This window comes from Vidua macroura, chromosome 8, assembly GCF_024509145.1.
Source record: "Vidua macroura isolate BioBank_ID:100142 chromosome 8, ASM2450914v1, whole genome shotgun sequence".
Lineage (NCBI taxonomy): Eukaryota > Metazoa > Chordata > Aves > Passeriformes > Viduidae > Vidua > Vidua macroura.
The window spans coordinates 19,322,680-19,343,635 of NC_071578.1; the positions used below are offsets into that span (position 1 = coordinate 19,322,680).

The 20,956-nt window shown below is 44.2% G+C and overlaps 1 protein-coding gene and 1 long non-coding RNA gene across 7 annotated transcripts in view; one reads left to right on the top strand and one right to left on the bottom strand.

Moving 5' to 3' along the window:
- The window catches only part of PAX2 (paired box 2), an 87,501-nt gene that overhangs the window by 35,844 nt on the left and 30,701 nt on the right, over window positions 1-20,956 (top strand). For all 4 annotated transcript variants that reach the window (XM_053983379.1, XM_053983377.1, XM_053983378.1 and 1 more), the window contains exon 5: window positions 101-220. In XM_053983379.1, the coding sequence (XP_053839354.1) occupies window positions 101-220 (120 nt within the window). The remainder of the gene's footprint in view (window positions 1-100; window positions 221-20,956) is intronic.
- Window positions 1-20,956, bottom strand: part of LOC128810501 (uncharacterized) — a 187,506-nt gene that overhangs the window by 25,778 nt on the left and 140,772 nt on the right. The window lies entirely within an intron of this gene.

The following is a 20,956-nucleotide window of genomic DNA, read 5'->3' on the forward strand; positions in this document are numbered from 1 at the left end:
CTTTCCTATTAGATTGGTGGCATGCATAGCTTTCAGCTGGGGATCCCTGTGTGCTGTGCTGTTCTCCTGATGGCCCTTTTTCCCTTTTCCTTTTGTCCAGTGCCCAGCACAGCATCCCCTCCTGTCTCCAGTGCCTCCAATGATCCAGTGGGCTCTTACTCCATTAACGGGATCCTGGGGATTCCTCGGTCGAATGGCGAGAAGAGGAAACGTGATGAAGGTAGGGAGAGGGGAGAAGCTCATCCTCCCTTTTATATTCTTTGTCCCCATGTACAGGCTCCAATTTCAGGCCAAGGTTTGCAGCTGCTCCAGGGGCTAGATCAGTTTTAGCAACAGAGACCAGTTCCCCGCCACTGCCCTGCTGGCTTGGAATGCTCTTCTTCTGAGGCCTTTCATGACAGGCTGCATCTCCAGACATCTGCTCAGCAGGCAGAGAGCCGTCTCCATTGCTGGAGCTGATCCCAAGTTCATTCACTGCTGGAAACGGCTGGAACTGAACTCCCCAGGTGCCAGCAGGTGCCCGGACTTTGAACTGTGGGTAAACATGGTTTCCCTGACTCACTTGATTTCAAACTAAATGCCATCTTGGAGAAGCACCAGCAATGTGGGAGTTGTCTTTCATTCCCCTTGCAAACAAGTTCCTGCCCTGTGATATGCCACGAGCTACATTAGCTGGTGATCACAAGGGCCCAGTTTTCAATGAGTAGCATCTACCACAGCAGAACTGTCATGCTTGCAACAGTCTGAAAGCAGAAAGGAGGTCTTCTGAGTACTGTGATCCTAAGGTCGTTTCTAAACCTTTCACTAAGGCTGTAATGAAATAGTATTAAGCTATCTTCTTTTGCTTACTACTTGCTGTGAAGTATTCAGGGCAAAGATGCTGAAATGAATCAAAAGCTGGAGCCTCAGGTCTAAATAGATTGAGTCAGGAGGGGTGGGTAAGGTCTTGGTGCTCTTATGGTGGCTTTCAAACACTTTTCCTTATATCTGTCTTTTAAAATTTGATTTGTTCTAAAATTGAGGGTGAGGAGTGAACTTTTTAAAGAATACTGACTGACCAGTTTGTTGGGTTCAGCTCTGACTTCAGTATGTTGTGTTGCTTGTTGCATGGAAAGTCCTCTTAGGACAGATGGCTCAGTGTGCTGTGTGTGCTGTAATCCCAGTGCTGTGCAGTGCAAGAGAACATGAGAGTTCTCTGTGATATGTGCTGGGAAGAGAAAGCTCTCCTGAGATGGATGCTGCATTTTGAGGTTTTGCTAGTAATTTTCTCAGTATTGGTTCTGGTGAGGTTCACATCTGTAAGTTTTTGATCCAAATAAACATAGTAATCCCAAGAATAAAAGGCAGTCATCATGTTCTCTTTCTCCCTTATACAAAGTAAAACTAGATGCAAGGACCCAATCCAGCTTCTGTTAAAGCAAGTGGGAAGATCTTTGCTGATGTCATTGGAAATTGGATTGGGCCCCTAGAGGAAGATCCATTTCCCAGCTAGATGGCAGTAGGGCCCAGCTAAGAAAAAAGTGTAGCAATGGAAGTCAATGCCTCAAAGTCAAAAAATGTCAGGAATAAGAGACAAGTATTGCAAACCTTTCCAGCATTTGCCATCATTGCATATACAGGAAACAGTGACATTTCAAACGGAATGACACATTTCTCTAATGGTTGTGCAGATCTCCTGGCAGTTACTTGGGGGTTTTGTGAATCCCTGTTTTCATACAGTCCAATGTGGTGATCATCATCTCTCAACATGGTGCCTCCACATCTCATTAGAAATGAAGCTCTTCAGTCTGGCTTTAGCTACTATTCAGGCTATACCTAGAAAGATCATCCCACTTTAGATGCAGCTACACACTCACTTCCAGCCTCAGAACCTGAGCTTTCTTTGGAACAGTACAATTAAACACAGAAACAACAGAGCAGCCATCTAAGACTGTGACACTCCACAATGATATATTGACAGTAAGAACTCTTTTTTGTGTCTGTCCTTAATTCATTCCAGATTTGATTTAGGCAAGTGACACTATGCAGCTCCTTGTTGTTGGCCAAGTGCCCACATATCCCACTAGGAATCAAAAAGGTACCAACCAGACAATCCTGCAGATGTTGCTTGTCTTTAGCTCTAGAATTTTAGGTGGCAGTTATGATCGTAACTGCCTTAGATAAAAACCTTAATCCTGCCATCCCAGATATCTGCTGCAGGGACACGTTGTGCTCCTGACCCAGACAAAGCTCACATGGGACCCCCAGCTAGCTGCTGAACATCTCTAACCAAGAGTTATCTGGGCTCACACTGACCTTCAGAAATGCTGAAAAGTATCTCCATTTGCAGGCCTGACTCCTATGATTAGAAGGGTCCAAGGGGAAGTTTTGCAAAGCCAGTGACCTGCACTCATTCCTGGGCAGTCTCCTCTGTAGCTCTGAACATTCTGATTGTTTCTAATTGAGATGGGGAGTAGGAAAAGTTTGTCAAGAGATATAATGTGAATATTTCTTTCATATTCATGCTGGATTCATACACCTTCTCAGTATTGCCCAGAGCTTCTGAACACTTTTTTGCAGTTTCTTTCTTAACTTCAGGTTTTATTCTCACATTGAAAAGCCCTTGTGAGCTTTGCACATCTACTTTCCAAGCATTTAGGGAGTGGTTCTTCCCTCAAGGAAGCAGAAGAAGCAGCACTGCTCTTTCTTTCCGCTCTGTTGGACCAGCTCTGCTGCAAGGATTCCTCTGTGAGGAATGCAGTTCAGCAGAAAGGGGAAGTACCAAGCTGTTCCTGAATCACCAGTTCTGAAAACCTTGTTAGCAACCTCTGTGATGGCTGGGGAGAACAGGGTGGGAGAAAGACAGAGAAGCTTCTATGTGAGCACACCCCCTCCCCCAGGTCCTCCTTGCTGCAGCTGGTGTCTACATTAGACAGTAGCACAGATGATTAAGAAGAGGAGAGATAATTATGTGTCAAGATGATGTAGCAGAACTCCCGAGTTGGACAGAAGGAGCCAGACGGATGCATGAGGTGGGCTCAGAGATGGACTCTGACAGCCAGGTGTGTCCCTCAGAGGGAGTTAGAGGGAAGAGTGGGAATCCCAACCTACCAAATACACTGGCTTGCAAATGCAAGGGTGGCCTGGGCTATGTATGACATTGAGAGAGAGCTAGCTGGGAAGCAGCTCTGAGTGTCTACTAGTCACACCGAGGAATTGTCTGGCCATAGTCTTTCCTCAAAACTCAATATATCTTCCTCAGGTGAATGCCAAGAATGGATGGTCAGGATTTGCCTTGTTAAGACCAAATTACACTTTTGTTTCAGTTTATAACCAGTGATTGCAAAACTTCTGTCTTCTGTGATAGATAGAGTCAGTCTCCTGCGATTTTGAAAATAATTTGACTAAAAAAGTTCACCATAGTTTGTGTAGCACATTGTGTGCCATTTCTTGTGTTCTGTGGGCATTGCCAGTGGAGCTATAACTTCCCTCTGACCTTACACCCACCATCTTCCAAAGGCAGAGGTCACCCTGCAGCATGTAATGACTTTCTCAAGACCAGTGAGGGTCTTACACTATCAAGCTGTATCAGAAAACATGAATTCCTGGCTCTTTATGGTTTGACTGTTGTACTGCTCTGTGATGGCAGGCCAACCATGTTCAGCAGGGTCATTGCCAGACTCAGAAGCGTAATATAATATCCAGAAGGACAAAGGGGAAAAACATGCAACTATTTCTGCTTTTTAATAACCCCTTAATTGACAGCTAAAAGAATGAGAACTGGGGTGATGCAGAGGCACTAACAAAAACTTAGTATCACTCATATTGTAGTCTTGAGCACTGTACAAGAAGAAAAGGAGAAATGCAGAGAAAGCTAAAGACAGATAGATAGATACAGATAAATAATTAGATAACAGGAAAAGAGTATATCAAGCTGCTGCCAGCATACCACAGCATCTTCAGCTGGGTGAAACTTCAGCAATTTTTACAAAACCATTCTTACGAGACATGGCCCTTTCTTTCCATAATAGGCTGCAAACAGCCTTCCTGTCTAAACCTAAATTCTCATTTGGGATTCAACTTCCAGTGAGGTTGGTGCTGTAACATTCTCAGCATTATTAATCTTGGTCCTTGACAGTATCTGTAGTATTTGACAGCATTACTGGCAATAATATCTGCAGCACCGACAATGGCAGAGATAATATCCCCCAGTATTATCGACATTAGCAGGGATCATATCTGCAGCCTGTTATTGGTGGGAGCAGACGTAATGTGTCCAGTATTATTAGTATCAGTAGTAATAAAACCCAAAGGCTTGTTAGTGTGATCAGTGCTAATATCAGCACTAGGTTTGTGGGAGAGGAGGGGACGGAGTGATTGCTACTGTAAATGGCAATAATACTCAGGCTGTTTGCAGTAAAGGAATCCCCAGCAGAGATGGGGGAGCAAACCTGAGAAGGCAGAAGTCTCTCCTTCCCATTCTTCACTTGTCATTTTGATGATGAGAGTGAGTTACATTGATGCCTAGTAATGCAGGGCTGTGTCAGTGCAGGGGGACAATGAGGAGTCACCAAGGTTTCTACAGATCTGGCGGTGTTTTCCAAGAAGTGTTAGGTGTATCAGTGCAGATGGGTCACCATACTCCTCAAATGGGATTGGGCTATGCTGAACAGGGTGCTGCCCACTATCTGTAGAAGCATCTGTGCCGTTAATCCTGGAGCTATAGGATAGGCCTGCCCTTCTCTTTGGTGATGCTCATATAATTTTCTGGCTGTTATTGCCACAACACCCTCTACTGCAAATCAGTGCATTTGTTACAGGTGGTTTTCTCTTTCTCACTCCAAATGGGAGGACTCTGAGTGCAGAGCAGGGTCTTGACACTGTTTAGCTTGGGACTTTTCCTACCTTGCTGTGATCTTATTTTCGTATTGGGAAATTAAAAATGCCTCCTTCTCCTGAAGTGTGAAGCAGGGATATCTGTGACAGTCCCAGTACTGAAAGTTGTTTTTTAAAACACTGCCCCAGGACATAGACTGTTTTAAAGACTTGAGTTCAAAATTTTCTTCAAGTGGAAAGTAAAACAGAGCAGAGAGGTGTGTAATGTGTTTTTGAGCAGATATACAGCAGCTGAGTATGCCACTGCAAGTATGATCCCATTTGTGTTGTTCAGAGTGGCAGGGATAATACAGTTTGAGAGACGTAGCTATGACATTTGAGATGACTGTGTCATTGTCAGGGGCACACAGTATGTGTTTGCAGGCAGTTTGGTTGTGGTTATCCTGTTGTTGTAACTATCACTATAGGTTGTGGGTTTGTGACGCTAATGATGAGATTAACTGTATCACTGCTTGCTCTGCTGCCCCATTACACTCAAGGCCATTACACTTTTCACAGGAGCAGATGTGAATTGTTTCTTGTGGTATGTTTGCATCACGGCATGCAGTAACGTTGTTTCAACATGGTAATTGTTGGTTCACTGGTGCAGTTTCTACTGTGCTGTCACGGCAATTCATAGAGTTGCTACTGCAGCTGATATAACATGTTAGTTGGAAACAGACTAGCCATGACAATGAAGTCAATACAGCTATGTCACTGCAGCACCATATTCAGAATGGTGTGATTTCATGAAGTGTGGTATTAGTGTTCTACAGCATACTGGGGTCATTTCAGCTTATGCTGTCATCTGCAGTATGGTGATGCTTTGCTTATGCTGGAGTTGTATCAGAGCAGAGGTCTAGCCCAGAATTGTCCTTTGGGGAAATGTATTCACTCATTTTTCTATGCTGCCTGCATATGTTTGCTACGAATATGAGCGAGTGATTCCACTTGACTGTGTCATGGCCTGATGTATGTTCATCTCTGGGCATATTAGGTATATTTCTGTTCTCCTCAAACCCTAATAATTGTTGAAGACAACAGGGTGTGTTTGGACCCCTGCAGGTGACGGAACAGTGCTACTGTCTGTGGCGAGCCTGTATTGTTTCACAGTGTGTTTTTTTGTCACCACAGCAGACTTGTTTGTGTTATTCTATATGACTGCTTTATTGCAGGTCAGCAATAGTCTTAATGACACTGGAGACACATGCAGTTATATTGCCTCAGGTGCTAACCCCATGTTCCAACCATCACACAGAGTTGTGGGGTGTACTCACAGCAGTTTCACAATCTCTCACAATGTCTTTCTCCTGCTTTCCGTGGGACTGTTGTTTTATGCAGCAGGGCTGAGTTTCCAGTGGCAGGCAGCTTGCAGCAATGGTGTATCTCTGCAAACAGGAGCAGTCACAGGGGACCAGGCTCACTGTGTTTATACATACAAGTCTAGGTAACACTCCGTGCCATTCTAGATGAAAATATAAATAGAAGAGGGAGTTTATTCTAAGTAATCACCCACTTCTCCCTCCTGAAGGTCTTTGGCTAGCAAGACCCCTGGAAGGACATAAGAAAAGCACCTGCTACTCATCCTGCACCTCTATAAATAAACTGCAGGAGGATGTCAGAAAAGGGAGAGTATATATAGGAAAACAGAGGAGGGGGAAACTGGATGAAGCAGAAGACAATGAATAAGCAGCACAGCACTGACAGAAATGTGGGCTGCTGCACCAGGAATCTGGAGGTCAGTCTGTAAGCAGGAGAAACAGGATATGTGTATTTGTGTGAGCGTGTCTGCACACACGCTGGGAGTTTGGGGAGTACGCATTGCTCAGGAGGAAGTCAGGTAAGGGAGAGTTAACAGCTTACATCACAGAAAGCAGTTTGGACAGAATGCCCTGCTTCCAAAGCTTATAGTGCTGCTTAGTTTGGCAGGGACTGGTATTCTCTGAAGACAAGCTGGTCTGGCTTCAGTTGTATTTGTGTGCATCTCTGATTGTGTATTTGTGTCTCTAGGAACAAATCCTGCATGCCTGTTTGTTTTTTGTATTTCTGTGTTAGGATCACTGGTCTCTACTTATCTGTGCTTATGTACTGGGGTGAGTGGCAGGTTGGACCCATATTTTTGTGCATGCCTGTGGAGACCTAGAAAATGTGTATGTTAAGCTGTGTATAATATTGCCTAGTAGGAGGATAGATACTGTGGATCATATGGATGTCTGGGCATGTATGGCTCAGTATTAGTGCTATGTATTTTTATGAATGCGAGGTATTTGTATTCACATTTTGAGCATATATGTGAATGTTGTATATTTGTATGTATATTCTGAGTGTATGTGTTGTTATATACATGGAGTATAAATGTATCTTTGTGGTTGCTGGATATGAATATGTAGCCTGCTAGTGCTGTGCACTTCTGTATATAGTTTGTACAGATGTGTATTTGCCTTGAGGTTATATATTTGTGTGTATGTTATATATATATATATATATTTATATATACACATATTGGTTGTTCTTGCCTGTATAAAGGCTGTTTATTTATGTAAATATTTTGTATTTGTTTACATGATTTGATTCTGTACATGTTAATTTAAGGAAATTACTTTGAGTTACAGGTTTTCATTTAGTTAGTGTACATATACTTTTGTAAGTTTATTCAGAAATTACATTTAACTGACATGCACCTACATTAGTACCTCTGTGTGTCTCAGTTTGCATTCTTGTGTCTTTAATGTTAATTTGCTATGTTTTGTGGGTGCTACTTATGCATAGAGCTTTTCTTTACATTTATTTGTGTGAGTACCATGAGTGTGTGTTTTTCTGACTGTTTATTATGGGTATTTAGTTTGTGGTTAGATCTTTTTCCACTTTTTGACTCATTCTTGGGAGTGGTTGTTGCAGCTTACATGTCAACAGGAGTCAGGTAGCTACAGCTCCTCCCAGTGTCTCTGCCTCCTCCATGATTCTACCTGTGCAAAGGCTGCTCCCCAGTTTTGCTAGAAGCTTGCATCTCTGGGTCTTCTTGTTCACTTTAGATGAGTTTTACATTGGGTCTGCCTGCAATCATGGAGGTGACTGTTATATGTTTTTATGGATGTAAAGAATATAGGATTCAGGGGGAGCATGGTGTCTGAATCCATGAGGGCCCCAGGTTAATGCGCAGTGGATGACAGAATCAACTGCAAAAGGAATCAGAAATAGCTGGCAATGTGTGGGCAAATGGTATTTTAGAGGGTTGTTGGTATAAGAGTGGATGAGGATGCCATGACCAGTGAGACATGACACTGGTTTGGGGTCAAGTGACATGGCAATGAAACATAAGGGCAATACTACCAGGGAATCAAGGTGACATCATGGCACTGAGACAAAACATGGGTCACGGTGACATGCCAATGACCCAGGCTGATCTGTCAGAACGGGGAGAGCTAGAATCTGTCCATCAGCTGAATAAGGCAAGGGAAAACAGGAGGAGGAGGGTGAAGAAGATCAGACGCAAATCAACAGACCTGTACCTGGGCTGTAGGACCCAGATCACCAGCAGTTTGGGACATACAGTGTCTCTATGGGATCAGCTGTGTCCTGGAGAGAAGGGCCAGGGCAGCCTGTTAGCAGTGGCTGTTTGCTCACAGTGATGGAGAGCAGGGATAACACAGCGATGACATCAGGTGTTGGCCATGTCCTGTGAAGGTAGCCATGGGCCATGGGGACTGTGTGGGCAGGGGCATTATTCCCAGTTGCTGGAAAAACAAAGAACTTAACAGGCAGTAAAACAAAAACAAAGGAGACTTGGAAGCACCTGACAGCCCTAATTCATCACAGCCCAAGATTTTTTTTCCCCCCTCATGTTCCCATTATATTTGTTTGTAAAAGTGGAAATCAATTTTGAAGGTAATTTTCTGGAAAGAATGGAAGGGAGGTGGGAGGGCCGGATAAGGCAGAGATGGCAAGAGGAAAAAAATTTAGGCCAGGCACAGCCCAGGGGCAGCTCTTGGCAAGGTGAAAGAAAATTGCATATTCAATCTCCATCCATGAATCTCCCTTGCTGCTGCCCGCCTCCTGCTCGAAAACAATGAAGGCTTTCTCCCCTACACTGCACAACGCCTGAGTATCAGCGCTCACTTTAACTTCAGGGTCATTAATTCACCTGATTATTGCAGGAGAGGAGAGGGTTGCAGAGGCATCCATTCTAAAGAGCCCTCCCTTAGCTCATCCTTTGATTAGTTCAGGGTGGGGGGAGTTGAGATAATGTGTTGTCTTGGACACAGTTTAAAATGGGAGGGGTTGAAGAGGGGGTGGAAGGAGGTAGAGGTAGAGAGGGAAAGATGTGGCCCAGCTTGTTGTGGAAGGGAGGGTTGGAAAGCAGTCATTCTTGCATCCCTCTGCTGTGGTGTTACTGCAAATTAAAAGTAGCATGTTCCACTTCGTAGCTATCTTTCAGGGAGGGGAGGGGCATGGGTTTATGTCGGCATGGGGATGGGGGGGATCTTATCATTGCTTCCTCAGCAGCCCAGCGTAGTGTCACCCTGTGAGGTGACATTTGAATTTACAATTCCGCAGAGAAAAGCCATTAATTCACAAATTAACATTTCTCCCTCTCTCTCTCTCTCTAGCTCTTTCTCTCTCTCTCTCTCTCTATCTCACATGGATGTGCAAGCAATTGAAAAGACAAAGGAAATAGCCTTAAGGAAGAGACTTTACTGCTACTCTCTCTGTGCAGAGATTGCTACTACTGCTTCTAGATAGATAAACCAATTACCTGAGCTGCTCTGCTCATGGCAGCCTGCTATTACCTCCTTTTGTAGAGCTGATTCCATTGCCGGATTACACTGTGTGTATCTCATTAATGTAAACCAGCATGATACTGGGCACTGTTTCTGACCCTTCTTGCCATAGCCCCTTGCTCTGCAGTGGAAGAGGGAACTGGGAGAGGAGTTGAAGAGAGGTGACAGTAGGCACAACGTACTTCCTAGAGCAGGCTACACACAGAGCTCGTTAGAAGACCTGTGCTAAGCTTAGAGGAGATGGGGGCTTCCCTTCTGTGCAGCATGTCACATGACACTAACCCTGATCTCTTCCATGTCTGGGTGAGCACTGAGGGTGCTGTGCAAGAGGCACAGTGTATGGGCACCAGGTATGGGCAGTCCCTTGCATTCTCAGTCCTACACGGAGTTTTCAACAGGTGTAGAAATATGTGTGGCAAGCAGATACAGAGGTGTGAGTACAAAAGCTGCATATCCATAGCTGTTGCACAAGAGTGACTGCACCAGGGGCTGACTGACTCACAGAGGTACACAACAGAGCCCAGAATAAGAAGCAAGAGTAAGCACTTCAGTTTACAGATTGAGAGGGCCAGATTTCTCTGTAGTGCAACTCCATTGAAAGCAGGTAAAGGATGCTTGTGGAGATATTTTCATCTAAGACAAACACTAGACTTGACTTCTACACAGCCCCGTTGTCTTCTAAATCCCTCTTGTTGCTCTTTCCTGCCACAGTCTTTCTCACATACTTACTTCTGCTATCACTGCTGCTGTGGCTGCTTGGACGGCACATGTACAATATAGACACACATGTAGACACTCAGCCACACACTGGTGCCACCCCAGGCACACATCTGTGACACTGGCAGCCTGGCTATGCAAACTCATACCTCTGTAGATATGGCTTCTCCCTGTCTGCTCTGGGGAGCTCTCTTCAGTGGCTCTAAGACTACCTGCTGTGGGGCACACTGGCAGTCAGCTCTCTGAGCACCTTCTGGCATTCTCTGCAGACTTCCTTGTAGGAACACACTGACTATCCTGCCTTTTAAAGTGGTCACACAGCTACGTGTGTTTGGGGAGAAAATGTCCAAGCACTGTTGTTTAAATAAAGACTTGTACATACTAATTCACAGTTATCCAGGTAAAAGGAAAATGGATCAGAATGGCTGTTTCTAGAAACCCAGTCTCCACATGCTTGGTGGTTGGAGCATGTGCCTTTCTTCAGCATTGCCTTGGGTCCTTAAATCTTCCTACAAACTTATCCTTTTAACAAGAGCATCTGCCTCTCTGACATTCCCTGTGCCCCACACCGTGCACAGCACATGGCTGGGGAGCATCATCCCGCAGCTGGTGCTGGAAGACGGATCACGATCAGCGGAGGAATCGGCAGGCACTGCCAGTAATTCAAACCATCCTGACCGTTCAGTGAACCTGAACCTGCTGACCTTGACAGCACTAGACAGAAGCGGCCTCAGGAATCCCAACCTTTAGAGAGGCATTGGCTGGAGGATGCCTCCTGCTCTCCCTTTCTTTCTTTCTTTCTTTCTCTTCATGATCACATCGAGCAGCCAAGGGGGCCCAACAGTCAATCCCCAGTGCACCAATTAGCTCCTAATTTGGCTATCTCTGCACTCCCAAGTCTACATCAGTGTAACGTTAAGCATTGCTTGCCGTTCATAGATGTAAATCATTGCTATAGAGGAGTGTCTTCTTGTGCTGAAGGAAAACACTAAGCACCTTGTTCTCAGTCAGGGCCACAGAAACCCCTCCTTCCAAAAATGGGAGCTGCTGCTCCTGCTGTTTGGAAGGAAAGCAGAAACTCTTTACTTCCCTAAGTGATAGTATCAGATCCTCTAGCCTTGTTTCACTGGGTCGCGGGGGAACAACAAGATCTCACCAAGCGATTAGCCCGTGAGAATCTTGACTGGATAGATGAGGGGCAAGGAGGCAATTTGATTGGAGGGGAGAAAGAAAGAAAAAACAGTGTGTTTAATTTTGTCACCAGACCTTACATTAAAGAAATACAGTTTGTGAACATTTTATGATGCTTTCAGGACTCCAGGTATCTCTGTAGCTGCCAAGTAAGGCCTGATAAAACAGCATTTTGTGTTGGCCTGCAGAGGCTATGCTAATTTCTAGGATATTGCATATGAAGGACAACTCTGTTAGTAGTAGCTGGCTGGAAAGAAGTAGTTACAGATATATTTTTCTACCTATCTATTGGCACACACCAGATATGTCCTGTCTTCTGTCTGTCTCCATCCATAGCTCTTTGAAGGTGATTTTTCCAAGAATCAATCAGATAAAATAAAGTACGCTTTAAATAGGTGTTGAATGCAATTAATGCCCATCTTAAGGCCCTTTAAAATGTCAGTTTTGTTAAGGGGGCTAAAAGTAATGCCTAGATCCACATTTTCCTTTCACTTTTCCTTCATTCATCCAAGCATCCTACTGCTTACATCCCAACAGGTCCAAGGTACAAAGGCCTCTTCCCACAGAGGTCAGCAGCTACAGGAAAACACATATGAGTACAGTGCCAGAACAGGAGCCAGGTCATGGGTATCATGGTTTCCTTTTGGATGTGCATCAGGTCAAAAAAGGCCCTGCCTTTTTTTTGGTCAGAGGAGCTATTCTGTTTTAAAGCTAGGGAATCTGCATTGGAACAGATTTGCAGACATCTGATTAAACCTTAATGAGGTGATTATTGTTATGAAATGTCCATCAAACCTTGAGTGCCTTCTACTCCTCTCTTAAATATCTAGAAAAGGCTGTTATAAAGGACAGGTATACTTCCATGCCTGGTTTCCCAAATTACCTGGTGTTCTTTTGCTTTGGCTTTTGGTATCTAGTCTGAGAAGAGGTTGGTCTTGAACAGAAGGGCTGACTTTCCAAGAAGATCAGAACTGTTCTAGAGTTTGGGACAACTTTATTAAATCCCAGCAAACAAAAAACAATACTTCACTAGCTAATCCTCAAATATACTCATGGGTCTTCTCTGCAGACACCTCACTTGTTTGTGAAACTGATTGCTGCCTGTGACTGGGCCCTCTCTTGTTTGGAGACTACTTCTTAGAGTTTGCAACATATCTACAATATACATTTTATAGAGGTCACATCAGTATAGGTTCCTTCATGAACCTATAATGGCCTTCATGTGACCTCATGCAGAAAGATGACAAATTATTCTAGTAATGGTTTACAGTTATTATAGGAACGAACATTCAAAAAATATTTTGCATGGTGATATTTCAAGAAAATTGCTGCCTATTGCAAGCCTGTAGCTCTTTTATTGCATGGCATTTCATAATTATCCATCTTGTATAATATGTTGTTTATTAACCTTCCCATTCTTAAGATCCCATTTTCTACTGAAATGCGGCTGACTCTCAGGTGGACCATGGCAGATGTTGAACAATACAGAGCATCAACTGTGAAATTTTGCTGTGCCATGTCCAAATGAAACCACAGGAGAATTAAGATATGCTGTGGGTAATCACTCAGGCTGGATTTTGTTCAGGACAGCCAGGTTAATGTCTGCACTCTTGCAAAAAATGCCATGGGAATTTTAATGACTCTGAGTGATTGGAGCCTTTGTTTTATGGCACGTCAAAAATGGCAGCTCTAAAAACACTCTGCTTGAATACTGGTTTAGTGCTGACTCAGAAGAGCTTCCAATAACATGATTCACAAGTATCTGGCTCAGGGGCAGGTACAGACTCCTTTGACTGATGACGTCAAGGTAGAAGTGTACATGAGGGGAAAATAGGTGGAATGAAAGGAAGGGAAAGTGTAGAGCAAGGGAAACAGAAGGAAAGGAGGTATTAAGAGGCATGTTAGTGGGGGACCAAGCCAATGGAACCAAGCAGTCTAAAGAGGAATTCATATTTTCTAGACTGTGCATTGAAGTGTCCATTGTCTGACCCAGATCTGCTGAGTCTATATGCTGGTGTCCTCTCAGTGCTCTCCACTAGAATTTCAAGGATTCCCACAAACTGGGAGGTGAAACTGGATGGTGACAGTCCAGCTCTGGGCTCCCTGCTTTGTGTCTAGCAGTTCTGATAGCAGTGTTGATTTCCATGTCAGGCAAAGCACTGCTTGAGGAAAAAAAAAAAAACCCTCCAAGTGTGGCAGTGTCAGCGCTCGCTGTTGTTCGACAGTGTAAAATTAAATTAATAAAGCCCCCAACACAGGAAAACATAACAGGAAATTAATGGCCTTTACTGTCGCTCTGATGCAGTCATTTGCAACCCTGCTTTCCGCACCAAAGACTTCATAAATGCAAGCAGTTTCTCTAAACAAGCATAGTTAGGGCTGCATGCGATGTAATTTTTTGTGTTGCTTCTGTCCTTTGGAGCTAACAAAAGCCACCCTTTTTTATATGCTCACCAAGGGGGATCCTGCCAAGAAGTAGCTCCCTAACAAACATGCTTAGGAAGATGAGAGAAGAGAGTTAAGTCATGCCAATGACACTAAGAGCATCACCTTCTCTGGCAGAGGGAAAGCATAGCTTCTGGAGCCCTGCTGCCCTGCAGCAGCAGCTGTACCCGAGGACTCCACACTAAAGGCAATGTTGTGGACACACAACAGCATAAATCAGGATAACCCTTCTGATAACTTTTAGGATGTGTAAATCAGTATAACCACTGAATGCAAGAGACTTACAGATTTACACTGACCAGAGGATCTGGCTCACTGGGTGAGAGTGCCAATTGCTACTCTGTCAATGTAAACAAAGCCAGTGTACTGGATCCTAGAGGCAGCTGCATTTCTATTTGTCTAACAGACAAACCTAATAGCACTAGTAAGAGATACTGGACCTAGGACACTACTACCTAGGCTAAAACCCTTACCTGCACACCCACACATGCTGTAGTACATATTGTACACACATCTAAGACAGCTGCTTGCATCCTAACACCTGGAAAGACTTTTTCAGTAAGGCTGAATGTGCTGATTTTTACTAGCCAACACAGACTTCATTTCCCAGATGCTCTTGTCCAAATTTGCAATCATACACTTAGATACAGTAGTAAATACATATGATTTTCATATACATACACACACTCACTTCCTTAAATGCGTTTTGCATGCTCCCATGATAATCCAAGACAGATCTGAGCACACACTTCATTACACATTTGCACACACAATTCATTACATTTACATTCTCATTGAGCACTGCCATTTTTGCTCATGTAAACCCTGTATTCCAGCTGCACTGCCCGTCCCTGCTCCATCTAGGTACTCAGTCATACACAACCCGTGTGTTAAAAGCACTGCTGTCAGGCACCAGCACACATCTCACTCTTCCTCCATCAGGCACACTCACTTGAGTGTGTCTGCACTCATGACATAAGCATGAGCAGCCTTCCTTACTCACCAATTCCTCATGTGAGCTATACCCTCATTTCAAAACATAAAATCCATTGTTTCTGAGCCTTTCTGCTTTAAGCCTGAGCATGTAAGAAAGAAACACACACAGTCTATGTGTTGCTGACACACTTAAACTACAGAGACACATGGACTAGCACAGTACTATCAATTAGCATACTGAAATTCAGGTTTGTGGATTCCCTTGAGGCAAATGGACACAGGAATCTGAACAACTGTGGAGTTCATGAAGGCTACTGGTCTTCCTTGTGGTGATAATCCTCCAGTATTTATGTCCCACTATCCCTTTTTCTGCAGGATACTGTACATAACCTGAACTTGTACTGTATCTTCTTTCACCATTGCAGCGTAGATCCCTGGTAACTTTCCTTCTCTATGCATTCCTGAACCTTGCCAGCCCCTTCCCTGCTCCATCATCTCTATTCTGCACTCCCTTAGCATCCTTCCCATCTGAATTTGAGATTTATCTTTCTCCCCACCAGTTATCACAATCAAAGCACTCAGAATTCTTGCAACACTACTACATGCTAAAACACAGAACTGACCAATCTAGAGATTACATCTTCTTTCACACTGTCTAAAAGACCACAAAAATTCTCCTGGAAGGAAATGTAACCCAAAATTTACAGCCTTCCTTTTTCAAACCTCTAACTAGTAGGACAAGAAAGTTACATAGGTGAAAAGATCACCAGATTAGGACTGCCAGTCCTTGTGCTTATCCCTACTGGGGGGAGTGCTGTATTCATTGAATAATTACTGAGGATGCAAACAGTGTCTCTAGAAACATTGTGACAGCTAGACTGGATCAGCTTGTGTGGATCAGGAAATCAGTACCAGACAATTCTGGCCATCTGAAAATATGTGACCCACTACCTCAGGACAAGGTCCTTGTCCTCGGTCTCTCTCTTGGTTGGGGGTCAGTTCAGACACAGATGCAGGAGGTCTGCTATTCACAGCAGGAGCTTGAAACCAGGGTTTGAAGGCCAGCTCTGCTAGTGCTGGGGTCCTTCGTGTTGCACTGAATGCAGCACGAGGGTCTGCGCAGGGCTGGCTGCCGTGAATGACAAGCACTGGCTATCGATCGCGTTCTGAACTCGGCCCAGCCGATAGAAGGTAATTAATGACTCCATTTGCCTCAGCACCGAGGAGAACAATTGAGTTTGAAACTGCAACAACTGGCAGTGTGGGGAAAAGCCCCCCGGGATGGACAGGAAAGCTGCCTGACAGGCCCAGGCTGCATGGGGACACGGGAACACATCAGAGGGGGAAAAAAGAGAAGATAAAGCGGAAAAAGGGAAAGAGCAGTCTTAACACAAAAGTGTGATTTGGAAAGGGGCAGCATATGTATCCACAAATACTCAGGGAGTGGGAGAGGGCTGCTCTGAGTTGAGCACCCCAGCAGGGATGCTGCAGGCAGGCTGCAAGAAGGGACAGGGTCGCCTTGCTGGTGCAGAGGGACAGCATTGCAGCAGCCAGCTCAGCACCACTGCATCAGACAGTTGTGCTTCCCTCGGAGCGTTTGACAATTAGATGGGTTCTGCTGTGTCACCTGGCTGGCAGTTCTCATGCCAGTCACATTCGCTTTTATTATGACTGTGATTTTTACTGGTAGAGCTGCAAGGGCCCAGCTGAGATCAGGGCCCCACGACACTGCAGGCAGACATGTCATAGGGATGGTAACAGCCCCTTCCCTAAAAGAGAGCAGTATCTCCATGTTTGTGTGATAGCTACACAGCTTCTCATGACCTTCCTAGATGTTTCTGTGCCACAAAGATGTCCCTATGTCAGCAATACTTCCGAGTTATTTGTTGAGATGGTCCTGTCCCACTCTGAGCAAGAGTTCTCTCTGTCACTTGTAGCCAGGGAAGTAATGAATTATGCTACTTTCTGCTACTTGTACATTTTGGTGTCCTTGTGGCTTCCAGACCTGAGAATGTCTCTTTGTTTTGGAATTATTTAATGGGCATATTCCCTGTGTCAGATGTAGTTAAGGTTGTTCTGTTGTTCTTTGGCACAGCATTTCGTTGTTATCTGTCAGAATACTTCTGTGACACCCGTGGAGTATTTCTGTGTCTTGTGTTGAGGGTTTGCTCTGAACATTCACTATGTGTACTCCCTGTTCCTCAGAGGAGAGATATTTCCTGTCACATGTGCAAGGCCTGATCACACTGACAGCAATGTGAGCCTTTGTGAGGGACACAGCAATTGAGGCTGTGGTTTGCCTCTCAAGCTGTTTGTTAAGATTCTTGTGATTTAAAAGAGAGGTTTCCCTTGCCACTAAAAGGGAACTGGGAAAGGTGTTGATGCTGCTTCCTATTGGGTACAGTTACCACAGTTAGCCAGGTGGCATCCTCAGACTCAATCCTGCAGCTGAAGTCTTCCTTTACCCCTTTGAACAGGACCCCTTCCAATATCTGCTTTCTTGGAAAATATCTGCTCCTTAAGCTTTTACTCCTAGCACTGTTCTTCATCAGCTGAAGTGACTGTTGCCCACCACAGTGCCATTCCTCCTGGGATCTGCTACTCTTTCCCAATTCAAAATTTTCCTGTAAGCCCTTTCTTCACTAGCACCCACAGCCCTCTGATGAACGCCGTCTCTTCTCCAAAGTCCTCTCTGTTTTTTTCTGCCACCTTTGCTTATACCCACATGGCTGTCAGCTCCCATACTTTGTGTATTACAGTATTTGAAGCTTCTCCTGATAGTCCAGCTTACAAAGTCATACGCTTAGATGAGAATTGCAACTCTGATCTAAAATGAGATATAAGTGTCTGGCCCTTGCAGTTTCAGGGAAAGAATGAAAACGCATCCTCTGTAGGTTTTGACACCTGAAGACAAACACAGGGGACTTGCAATCATTTAGTTTTGAAGAAAATAAAATGATCAGTGACTGTGAATGTCTCAACACCAGACATACAGATCTGTCTTTCAGTATCACCTCTGTGGAACTTTCTCTGCTTCATAAGTAAAATATATATGCACAATTCATATAATTGCTCTGTAAAGTTTGAGATTCATGCATTCTACCATTATCAAGCCAAATACTACTGCAAGCTATTTAGACAAGATCTGTTTCAAGGTACCCTACAGGCCTCTGTCAAAAGTTTCTTTGCTTTTGCAGATTTTAAAGCATAGACTAGGGCAGACTGGCCAATCCCCCTCCTTCCTCCCTCTCCACTCCAGGAATTTCCACCTAAACTAAAGCATTGTCTATCTCCTTACAACTTTTGCATCCCTCTCTATCCATTTTCTTGCTTTGATCATTCTTATTTCTTATTTAACCCCATTCTTTACTCTTCTCTTTCCTTCATCCTTATCTTTCATTTCCCACAGACTGTACAGATCCTCTCTCATCAGCTGGTCCTGGGTTTCCCAAATACACATACACGTTTATGTGTGCACATGCACACGCACACACTCTGACATAAATAAATAAATAAATAGAAAGGTCAGTGAGCAGAGCAGCAATAACCCCTAAAACAGTACTATCAGAGGGACATGATTGATCAATTGAATTCCATAGCGGCTCAAAAATGTGGGATTAAGTAGTGTATTATACGCACAATGAGTTGAGGCATGATGTTCATTTCAAGTTCATTTCGCCAGCCCTCTGCCACCAGATCAGGCAATCAATAGGGGCAGCAGATATCATATATCACCTCTCTCCGTGCTAGGCAGAGAGCACCATAATCTCCCGCAAATTTAGAGTGACAGATTTGTCAAGATCTGAAGGGCCCCTGAATAAATGAAGGAAAAGAGACTCTTACAGCGACTCAGGAAAGCTGTGATTTCAGCTTCTTCACACAAAGGCATGGCCTGTGCACACGCAGGAGACACATGTGCACAGGGCTCTGAAGGCAGACAGAACTGCAAATACCTGTGCACGTGTGCACAAATCTGTGTAACCACTCAGGGCAATTCACTAAGGGTAAAATCTAGTTTAATGACAATCAGTGAAAGTTTTACTGTACATCAGTCCACTAACACCAAACACGATGCGGAGTTTAAGGCTGCCATCCTTGAAAATCAGGTATAGCCAAAACCAGCAGCTACAGACAAATGCCTGGTCAGGTATGTACTGTGATGCAGAATCTAAAGAATAACAGAATAATTATCTACTGCAAAAATACCCATGTGTATTAGCATCATGGTGTGTACAATCACACACACTGACTGACACATGGAAAAATCCTCAAAGACAGACAGCTTCACACACTGCAGACAGGTTGAGGCTGATACAGAAACATTTTTTTTTTCTGAATCTGGACCCAGGAGTTCTGTGCTAGCTTTCTGTGGGGAAGACCAGAGTTCTAGTCCTCCTGAAATTCAGTGCCAGCAAAAACAGCCCAGTCCATCTAAAACATGAAAACTGTACTGCCCCACACAGTGTGCAGTCCACCAAGCCTGATCCTTGCTTTGTTTTCTTAGTCAAATCTGTCAAGAACTCCAGATTTCAGGAAATTGATAACTTTCTCTTGGGCAAATAAGCCTGGGGAGAGAACTCCAGGGATCAGTGCCAGTAAACAGCCTTGCTCTGGCTTGTGGTGGAAAAGAAAGAGAGAAGAGGCTGCTTGAGGGAAGGCTGCTGGCAGGGACAAATCAATATGTAATATTTTCTATGGTCTTGTGAGTGGTACTGTACTACGCTACTGTATATAATGTACTATTGATTATATCATATCGTATAATCACCTATAAACGGATATATCTCATAGCCAGAAGGCAGCAGGCTCAGTCATAACTCTGGGCCACCAGTTGGGCATTAACTGTGCCAGGAAAATACCATCTTGGCACTGTCCATGATCTAAAAGAGGAAGCAGCAGAGTGGTATTGTTCTGGATGCTGCACAGTGAATGTCACTCGAGGCTCCTGGGAGCATCATGTGTCCATGAGCACCTCATGATTGCATGGAGGAAGGAAAAGGTCTATACAGAGCCCTCGACCAATTTCTTGACAGACAGTAGGTTTCTGAGATTCACAGACTAGAGGCCATCAAGAAAAGCTTAAGTATGAGGCATATTAGTGAAAAATCAGAAAGATAAGTACAGCACAAGAGGGAGAACCTGATCTTAAGTTAGTCAGGGTGATAAGGCAGCCAGACTTGTGTCTGATGAAGCACAGTAGGTAAGGATTCAGCATGGAGAGTATGGAGGTATACCAGCATGGATGAAGGAGGGGATTATTACCAGGCACACCAAAGTTAGGCTGAGATGTGACAGCAGAAAGATACTCAGCACAGTTGGAGGAGATTATAATGAGAAGACTTGCCTCAGATGAGATGAGGGATTATGACAGAGGAAGATTCACTTCAGCTGGGACAGGAGGTTATAACAGACAGACTCACCTTGGATATGACAGATGCTAATAGCAGGAGACTCACTTGAGATAAAAAGGGGTCATAAGAGAGAAAAATGCACCTCATTTGAATTGGGGGATAACAGAGGAAAAAAAAAACAAACTAAACCCAAACCCAGATAGGTGATCAGATGGTTTATCACAGGAAAAAAAAAAATCACATTGGATTGGGCAGGGCATTTATAATGGACTCACAGCAGAGGGAATGAGTGGACTGTAAGAGACATGGAATGGCACAACAGAAAGAGAGACACCCTGGAGCATGGCAGGAGGCACTGCTGTGAGACTGGACTGTGTCAGAGGGCTGTTGTAGGGACAGAGATGCACTTCTAGAGAAGCTTCTACCAGAAGGCAGCTGTATTCTTAGTAAGAACAATACCGAGAAGGCTGAATCCCACTGAACAGGTGGGAATTTTGTAATTCCCACCTACGTTTTGTAATACAATAATTCATTTTGGATAAGAAGGGAGACTGGCAGACAAAGATTCATCTTATTTTGGAGGGAGTTTTATAACAGAGATATGGGTCACGATAAATCACAAGCTACACATAGGTGAATGGGACAGAAACCAACATATGTTGGATGGGACAGCTGCCCCACAGG